Here is a 9,106-nt window from a genome sequence, read left to right as displayed (position 1 = left end):
TGCTCACCGGTATGTACCACCCTCTCAGCCCCCATTCTTTAGGTATTAGTAGCACAGGCCAGGGAAGGAGTATTTCAGCTGAAATGTGCCTGTTAGAATATTGACAGTTTAAGAGAAGGGGGTCCCTAAGTCACAAAGTGCTGGGCTGTATGCTCTAGAACCGATCACTGTTTAGACTCAGCACTTCCCCTCAATTACAGCTTGTGTCACGCACGGCTAAGGTGGGTACGATGTTGGGGCTTGTAAGGGGCTGGCAGATTGCAGTGAATAGGGGTAATTGGCTCCATCACACCTAATTGGTTTCAGTAAATGAAGATTCTATTTGTAGAAAAATAAAAATGCTGAACAGCAGGTATGCGGTTATTTTTAAATTGTACAGTGCATGCGATCTTTCAAGTGGCATCACATAATGCAGACATCCCAACTCTCCCTGAAGTTCAGGGAGTCTCCCTGATTGTAATAGCGGCTCCCTGATGACAGCAAATGGAATGCAATCTCCCTTAAACTCCAAGCACCATGATCCATTGTGGCCCAAATCTGGAAAAGTGTTTCTTTAAGGAATGTTTTTAGTTGCTGAGATGTTATAGAACCCTCAAAGCCTGCATCAGTAACCAAAACCCCCCCACTGATTCTAATAAAATAAAACACAAATAATACCTTGTTTTCTGCACATAATTAAACTTTGTATTCTAAAATATTTAAGCATTTAACAAGCGTATGTATGATCACTAGAAAATAGGGTTGTGTGTGTGGTTGTGCAATAAAGCTACTTTTTTTAAAGTGACTTTAGTGGGAAGCTACTTGAATGATAAGTCTCTATCTTATTTAGGGTTTCAAGGTGTCCAATATATAACTGGGGGTGGGGCAGTAGCGGGTGAAGCCACCTCCTTGAAATGAGTTTTTGCAGGTTGGGATGTCTGCATAATGAATATTCAAATTAGAGGCATGAAACTGCGGAGCGATTGGAGGATGTGAGAGCCTGAATAATTCTGAATTCCAGCCTTTTTTTGGGGTGGTCGTTAGAGCCATTTATAGAAGATATAAAAATATGAATTATATATAAGAAGAAGCTTCGTTTTTGGGATAAAAGTAAATGCATTTAAAACTTTTAGTATTGAAGTATCTTATAATGTATTTGTTATTCATACAAATTAGAAAAAAATATAACCCTTTAAAGGGATGTTAAACAGTCAGATTCATTATAGTAATAAAAAAAGCACTAAGCAATGGCGTATACTTAATAGAAATCAGTGCAATATGTATAAGGGATTAAATGCTTACCGGATCCTTCTTCACAGAGGAGAGGATTTAACATAACTTAATTAAATAACTATGTACATGAGAATGTAGTGCGAAATAACCACAGACAAACTTTTATGGGAAAAATTTTGTGACCGTCACAGGCCATAAAATTTTATTAACCTAACAAACTAGATAGAACTGATAGAACTGAAAATATATATGGCGGCATAGAGATCAGATACCCAGAACAGCAGGAGATCACCGGCCCAACGGGAACAGCAGCAGAGGGTTCTCTGCCCAAAGGAGATGACGCTGAGGGGTTGCAGAGATCACGTGACCATCCCTCAAAAGGGAGGAAGGAGGGTTACCGTCACGTGCACGTGAGGGCCTACCCTCCTCCCCGGAAGTCTGGCCATCACTCACCCCTAGCGACCTTCTCCTGCGCAACCGGACCGAGGATCTCCCGCCGCCAGGGTGAAAGAAGATCTTCCACCTAGATAAGGATTCCCTGTTACCAAGCCGTGTAAACCGCATAACAGGGAGAGGAGATCCATATCCTACAGTAATGGCTTATTGGGCCTAGGGTGAGTAGCCATAGCCCTGCCATTAAGGTGCCGTCGAAAATACACATCATTAAAACATTACAAAAGGGGAAGGGAGGGAGGGAAAAAACTGCTTCAGCCAGGATCCGGAGAAGAAGAGGAAGTTGCAAGGGAGAACTTGGCTTATCTACTGGTAAGGAGGGGCCTACCCTAAATTGCAACAATGTTGCACCCAGCACCTTCCCTCTCTCTTCTAACCCACTCTCCTACAGCCTTAACCCTTAGACTGCTCCAGGCTTATACTAAGCCCTACACTGCATTAAGGGATTAAATGCTTACCGGATCCTTCTTCACAGAGGAGAGGATTTAACATAACTTAATTAAATAACTATGTACATGAGAATGTAGTGCGAAATAACCACAGACAAACTTTTATGGGAAAAATTTTGTGACCGTCACAGGCCATAAAATTTTATTAACCTAACAAACTAGATAGAACTGATAGAACTGAAAATATATATGGCGGCATAGAGATCAGATACCCAGAACAGCAGGAGATCACCGGCCCAACGGGAACAGCAGCAGAGGGTTCTCTGCCCAAAGGAGATGACGCTGAGGGGTTGCAGAGATCACGTGACCATCCCTCAAAAGGGAGGAAGGAGGGTTACCGTCACGTGCACGTGAGGGCCTACCCTCCTCCCCGGAAGTCTGGCCATCACTCACCCCTAGCGACCTTCTCCTGCGCAACCGGACCGAGGATCTCCCGCCACAAGGAAGCATTTTAATGGTACCCTTGCCGCCAACCCACAACCCGATTTACAGGAGGGGTAACAGAGCTCTCTGAATGTCCCCTATGAATAAATCCAGCCCCACATCAGAAAGGTGAACTTTATCCCTTCTATATAGCTCGGTTCTATCAGCCGAAATGGCTTCGTGCCGTACCACGAAGCCACCTGACCCAGTGACGGTTTTCGCTACAGACGCATTGATCTTCTTCCTAACCCGGTATGCCGCCGTATGGGCCGACATATGCCTCCAGTGGAGACGGGGTATTATATGGGACCACCCTATCATGACCCCCGGGATGCGTACTCTTAGCCACCCAATGTCTGCCTGCATAACCTTAATCAACTGTAAAACTGGTATGGCCCCCACATCGTTACCCCCTAGGTGAAGAATAATAATGTGAGGCTTCCCCCAGCGTACCAGGGCCTCGGATATGGTTCCTGCTAATTGGGGCCAGCACATCCCCCTATCACCCAACCACCTAACGGATGCCTTGTTGGTAGGGAGACCTAGGGATTGGCCAAATGGGAGGGACGCACAGCGTAGGGAGGCCCAGTGGACAAAGGAGTGGCCCACAATCCAGATTCGCTTCACCCCGGGGGTAGTGCCTGTGGAGACAAACATTTTAGTATCCTGAATTAACATCTAAACATTAAACAATTGGACGGACATAGGTTCTGAAACAATTGGACCGCCAACGCCCAATACGTTTTATGTCCTCGCACGAGGAGCCCGCTTGCGCAGCGTTAGTCGCGGCCCCTATGCGAAAAGAGTGCGGGGCAAGTCTGCTAGCGTCCAGCCCCGCCTGGACTGCCGCCAATTTTAGGACCCTACCGAACTGAAATTTGGAAAGGGATCTGCCGTCCGCATGGACCAGGAATTGCCCCGGGCCAGGCGGCCTTTGAGCCAGGTAAAGATTAACGCAGTTAACCGGGCAGCATGCGCTGTTCACCTGAGGGTGAACGGGGATCCAGGTTCCCTTACCCTCCTGATCTGTCTTTGATCGCGGCAGAAAAAGAAGTAAGGAATCAGGGGCAGCTCTAACATGTTGCAATTGTATACCTGCCCCAGACGCCTGCTTGGAGGGTGCTACTACCTCACTAACTCTAAGAGCGGCGGCAAAGGCCAGATTAAACGCAGTTTTGAAGAGTAGGGCTTCAAAATCTGATCTACAGACCACGTCGAGCGCCAAGAGCAAACGCTCCAGGCGGTCGCGGGTGATGGGTTCGCGCGTGTCTATTTTCCGCTGCTGCGATCTGCCCCAACCCTTGATCACCTGCCTAATAAAAAAGGAATTGGTTGGGTCAGGAATGGCTAATGCCCTATAGAAAAATGAGAGGGCGGCCAATTTGGACTGTATTGCCCCCTGACGGGCCCCAGAGGCATGCAAACTCACCAGCCAATCATGTAAGTTGTCCCTAGACCCCTGAGCAGCGTCGGCTCCCCTGGACGCACAGAAATCGTCCCATTCAGACCACATGCGGGCATAGGCGTGCCAAGTGGATGGTGCTAAGGAGGAGCGGACCAACGGCAGTAAGGCTATCCAGGAAGGACGAGCTGCCAAAGGAAATCAGGACAGCGTAAGCCCACGGCTGCAGCTGTGGGGGCTAACTTGCGAAATGTCGCCCATTCGAATCGTGACAGGGCGTCAGCTACAACATTGTCGACGCCCGGGACATGACGGGCCTGGAACTGGATGTTAAGGTCCAGACAGCGCAACACCAGGTGGCGCAGCAAGGTAATGACCTTTGCTGAGGTGGCTGACAAGTTATTGATCGCAAAGACCACACTGATGTTGTCTGTCCAGAACACAACAGTCCTGTTCGACAACTTCCCACCCCACAGCTCGACCGCCAAGACCACGGGGAATAGCTCCAGGAGAGTCAGGTTTCGAGTAAGGCCCGCCGGGGCCCAGGACTCCGGCCAGGGCTCCGCGCTCCACTCTCCCTGGAAATAGGCCCCGTAACCGTGCGATCCAGCTGCGTCAGTGAAAAGGTGCAGTAACTGGCTAGACATGGGAGGGGTACGCCAGACCCGAATCCCGTTAAATCGCGTGAGAAACTGTTCCCAGACTACCAGGTCAGCCAGCAATTCACTCCCTAGGGTTATCTTTGATTTCGGGTTTGACCTACCACTAAGCTGTCTTTCCAGTCTACGGTTAAAAACCCGACCCATGGGGATAACTCTGCAAGCGAAATTAAGCAAACCTAACAGGGATTGTAACTGTTTCAGGGAAATAACTGCATTAGAGACTGCCGCTCTGACCGCCTCAAGCATGCCCTGAACTTTATCAGGTGGCAACCTACAGAGCCGAGCCTGGGTGTCGATTTCGATTCCCAGGAAAACTAAACAGGACGCGGGGCCTTGCGTTTTGTCCTCTGCTAGGGGCACCCCGAAATGTCTCATGACGCTGCGCATGATGTTCATTGTGGATAAACAATCATCGGAGCCTGCTCTCCCTACAATGAGAAAATCGTCCAGGTAGTGTGCTATGGGATCGCTGCCCACTTCTGAAGCTACGACCCAATGAAGGAAACTACTGAACGCCTCAAACAAGGCGCATGACAAAGAGCAGCCCATGGGCAGGCAGCGATCCACGTAGTACACACCTGCAAACTTACAACCCATTAGATGGAAAACTGAGGGGTGGAGTGGAAGAAGCCTAAATGCCGACTCAATGTCTAGTTTCGCCAATAGGGCACCATGACCCGCCCTCCTGACCAGGTCTAGTGCGCTATCAAAGGATTGATAGCGCACCGAGCTGAGTTGGGGGTCAATGGCATCATTGACTGAGCTACCCTTTGGGTACGACAGGTGCTGAATGAGGCGAAACTTCCCTGGCTCTTTCTTGGGAACCACCCCCAACGGGGAAATGACCAAATCAGGTAAAGGTGGGGCAGCAAAGGGGCCCGCCATTCGCCCTAAAGTCACTTCTTTATTAATTTTATCCCTCACCACTTGGGGGTGTTGGTATGCTGAAATAAGGTTCCTATTAAATCTCTTACCCTTGATTTGCCTAAATGTGGGGATATGAAAACCAAATGAAAAACCCTCCCATAACATACGTGCCGCCGCCTGGTCTGGGTAAGCCCACAACCATGGTGCCATGGCATGTACATTAATTGGCGTTTCCGCCTTTCTGGCCCAAGTTTGCTGAAGGGGGCTTATTGGTCTGGTCCCTTCGCTTGATGCAGTCACTGCCAGGGTGTGGACCAGAGCAGTACCTGCAGACATGTCTGAAGGTGCATGCGCTACCCTTTTCGCATTTTTTGTCCTGGAAGGGCCAGCAGGTTCCCCCCCGTTTCCTGCTTCTGGTATTGCGAAAGGACTGCTGCGCTGATTGCTGAGTTGAAGTTGCAGCAGCGGGTGCACCCCCTTTTGGGTCCATTCGCTGCCACAACTGGTTGTCAGTAGAGTCAAAAGTCAGGGAAGGATTTCCTGCCATTTTCCTCCTGAACTCAGCATCATATTCCCTCCACACACCTTCACTGTGATTACGCTGAATCCAGTGAATAGTGTCCGTGTATTTTAGGATAGGCAAACTCTGGGAGGGGTACTTTTCGATATAACAGGAGGAAAAAACCCTGAAGCACTGGAGCCACTCATCAAAAGTGTCTGGGCGTTTAAATTTTTTAGGCCCTGTTCCCTCATCGCTCCTCTCTCTCTGCCTATACGCCTCCACCGAAAGGTCAAAGATATTAACATATTTTCCACGGTGGATTCTACTGACCACCTTTTTGCGCAGGTGTCTATGCAATGAGTATATTTTTCCTGGGCTTGCGTCCCCGTAAAGGGCTGCTCGCCTTTCGGAGATGGCCCTGGTAGGGAGAGGTTCAGCTGGCACCTCTGTAGATGGGGTTTGCGGGGCGTTGTTACTGGCGCTGTCCTGCTTAGTATCTGGCTTGACCCCCCTCTTTAAAATTTTCTTAATCATTCTAAACATTTTCTTCTGACCTGCCCCTTGTAAACCCAAGGAAGAGTCAGTCTCAGACCCTGAGTCAGAAGAGGATGAGTCAGAGGAAGAATGGTCATTGTGTGTAAATAAAGCATTCTCACCGTGACTAATGGCAGGAGGTCCCTGACCCATGCTGGAAACGGGCTGGCCTGCTGGCTGGTTTTGGAGGGCGAGTCCTGAAGACCCTTGCTGTGCAGTGGAAGTGGTGGCTGCTGCTCCTGCTGTAATGCTGCTTGGAACTTCTGCATCCGCCCCACTCATGACTGTGGCAGTGTTGGTCCGTGTTTTTGCTGCACTTTGTGATCCAATTGCCCCCTGCAAAAGAGAAAGAATTTGGCGAGCACTTTGCCCAATGGATGTGTCTGGATTATCAGTAGCAAGGGGTGGATGAGCTATATGAAGTGGTGTATGAAATCCCTGACTCACTGACTGTCCATTCGCAGATGTCTGAGCATTCACACCCTGCTGGTCTACAATAGGGTTATGGCATGCCTGGCTTATTGATTGTGCATGGTTTAATGAGTGTGCATGAGCGCCCTGCGTGGCTGCAATGGGGGAGTGGATACCCTGATCAAGGGGTTGTACTCCTTGTATGCCTAACATAATGGGATGTTGTAGCTGGCTTAAAGATTGCCCATTCGCATTATGTATGCCAACCAGGGGTGTATTATATCCCTGAGGAGCTGCTTGTACGTTCACACCATTCAAAGCCGCATTCACACCAATGGGGGATGGTAAATGATGAGACGGTAAATGATGCTCAATGTTTTGATTAACATGCATACTTTGCACATTGCCTTGATTCACATGCAGGCTATTATTAGACACAATATCATGCGGCTGAGCGGCCGCTTGCACTAAACCACTATCAGCCCTGTGTGGGTTAATAACATCGGGAGCGGCCTGCTGAACGGCATTTGCGTTATGTCCCATTTGTATAAACTGTAATGGCCTCATTGCCCTGGAAGGGTTAACTCTGCGTGTCCCCCTACCCCTATCACTGGCTATCTGCCTGGTACTACCTCTTATGATGGAGCGACCCCTTTGATGCCCCTGAGGATTAACGTTCAAATTTGCCGTTCGCTTGCGCAGTTTGCTTGCGCTGTTAATGCCCCTCTGACCCCCCACTGATAACCCGCCAACGGCCAAGGACGGCTCTCGGTGCTCACCTGCGAGTGGCGTTGCCCCGGGAGCCGATGTCCTTGTGACCGCGCGGGAATCTGCCAAGCCGGAAGTGCCGATGTCCGCTTCCGGTGACGTCACTAACATGGCGTTGACACCGGAAGTCGGACCCGGACCACGCGGCTGGCGAAGGAGATCGCTAGGCCCCGGGGGGAGCAGCATAGGCCCTGGGATGGCATGGGCCTCGGGTATGGTGCGACCAGGGGCAAGTCCGGGTGTTGAGGGCTGAGGGGCCGTTACAGGGGCCATGTTCCGGCCGGGCTGGGGACCGCGTGTTGCCACGTGTGGTGCCTCAATGAGAGGTGTGAAAGGGCGATGCCTGCTGGGGGTAGTTAAAGCAGGATCCGGATCCTGACTAGAAGGATCAGGAGGGAAAACAGCTGGTGTCACACTGGGCCCTGGGGAGGCTGCAGCCATAGCGGATATTATGTTTTTCAATAGGTCAGAAACTGCTGACATAGCAGCAGGGGGTACAGCACTTAAAAATGAGGCCTGTACACTATCAAGGGGTAAATTAGCCTGCTGGGTCTGCAATGCTTGAGGTCTGGGGGATTCCTGAGCTAACTCAATATCAATAGGTCCCTGCTCTTCCACATTATGAACCTGGGCTGACACAACAGTAGTATATTGAGTTGGGGGAATGATATCTAAATCCTCCTCAGAAATAGATTGAACACTTATCTTTATTTTTTCTTTTGCAGGTGCAGGAGGTTCCTGTTCCGACTGGTAACGTCTGGGAGGCAGAGTGGAACGCCTGGAACGATGCATAGCTGCACTGGTGATGACAGAACTGCTAAGAAAAAACTGCTTCAGCCAGGATCCGGAGAAGAAGAGGAAGTTGCAAGGGAGAACTTGGCTTATCTACTGGTAAGGAGGGGCCTACCCTAAATTGCAACAATGTTGCACCCAGCACCTTCCCTCTCTCTTCTAACCCACTCTCCTACAGCCTTAACCCTTAGACTGCTCCAGGCTTATACTAAGCCCTACACTGCATTTATTCATCTATTTAAATGCATTTTACCTTTTATTTTTCACACTACATTTGTGCAGTGTTTTTTACTTCCTGTCACAGCCCTACAAGGAGGAGGAGCCTTTGCAGGATGTTTTATCTTAGCCTGATGTCATAAAAGCTCTAGGCTAGTGAATAGACCAGATAACAGGGAATCAGATTTGTTCATGCCCAGCACTGACAGCAATTCTCAGTGTAGCCCTCAACATTTTTATTCTAAGTGCTAATTTTATAAGAAAATAACAGGTAGATTACGAGTTGTGCGTTTGTGTTTTACACTGAAAAAATTGTAATTTCAGCGTTAAAACAGCAACGCAGCCATTTCAAGTCTTGTCGGTATAGCTGTACCGCAAGCCTTTTAGCCTGTAACGCAACGTCAGTCCCGCACTC

The 9,106-nt window shown here is 49.3% G+C and overlaps 1 protein-coding gene across 3 annotated transcripts; it reads right to left on the bottom strand.

Moving 5' to 3' along the window:
• Positions 1-1,372: 1,372 nt before the first annotated feature.
• LOC128640943 (uncharacterized) lies at positions 1,373-8,660 on the bottom strand. 3 transcript variants are annotated; one of them, XM_053693417.1, is made up of 3 exons: positions 6,627-8,655; positions 3,967-4,127; positions 3,018-3,178 (listed from the first exon to the last, which is right to left on the bottom strand). In XM_053693417.1, the coding sequence occupies exons 1-3, from the start codon at positions 8,473-8,475 to the stop codon at positions 3,161-3,163; spliced, it is 2,028 nt and encodes a 675-aa protein (XP_053549392.1). In that variant the 5' UTR covers positions 8,476-8,655; the 3' UTR covers positions 3,018-3,160. The 3 variants fall into 3 exon arrangements, with proteins under 3 accessions (XP_053549391.1, XP_053549392.1, XP_053549390.1); XM_053693416.1 differs by lacking the exon at positions 3,967-4,127 and having other exon boundaries at positions 1,373-3,178; positions 6,627-8,650; XM_053693415.1 differs by having other exon boundaries at positions 3,039-4,127; positions 6,627-8,660.
• Between the last annotated feature and the right edge of the window lie 446 nt (positions 8,661-9,106).

Source organism: Bombina bombina, chromosome 10, assembly GCF_027579735.1.
Source record: "Bombina bombina isolate aBomBom1 chromosome 10, aBomBom1.pri, whole genome shotgun sequence".
Classification (NCBI taxonomy): Eukaryota; Metazoa; Chordata; class Amphibia; order Anura; family Bombinatoridae; genus Bombina; species Bombina bombina.
The sequence above is the reverse complement of the archived record's forward strand: the minus strand, read 5'-3'. Positions and strand labels throughout refer to the sequence as shown.

Bases quoted from the DNA above. Each gene is read 5' to 3' on its own strand.
- LOC128640943 (XM_053693415.1), bottom strand. From the start codon at position 8,475: ATGCATCGTTCCAGGCGTTCCACTCTGCCTCCCAGACGTTACCAGTCG. The intron at 4,128-6,626 runs GTGAGAATGCTT...TTCCTTTGGCAG, and splicing joins ACCTCCTGCCATTAGTCACG to CTCGTCCTTCCTGGATAGCC.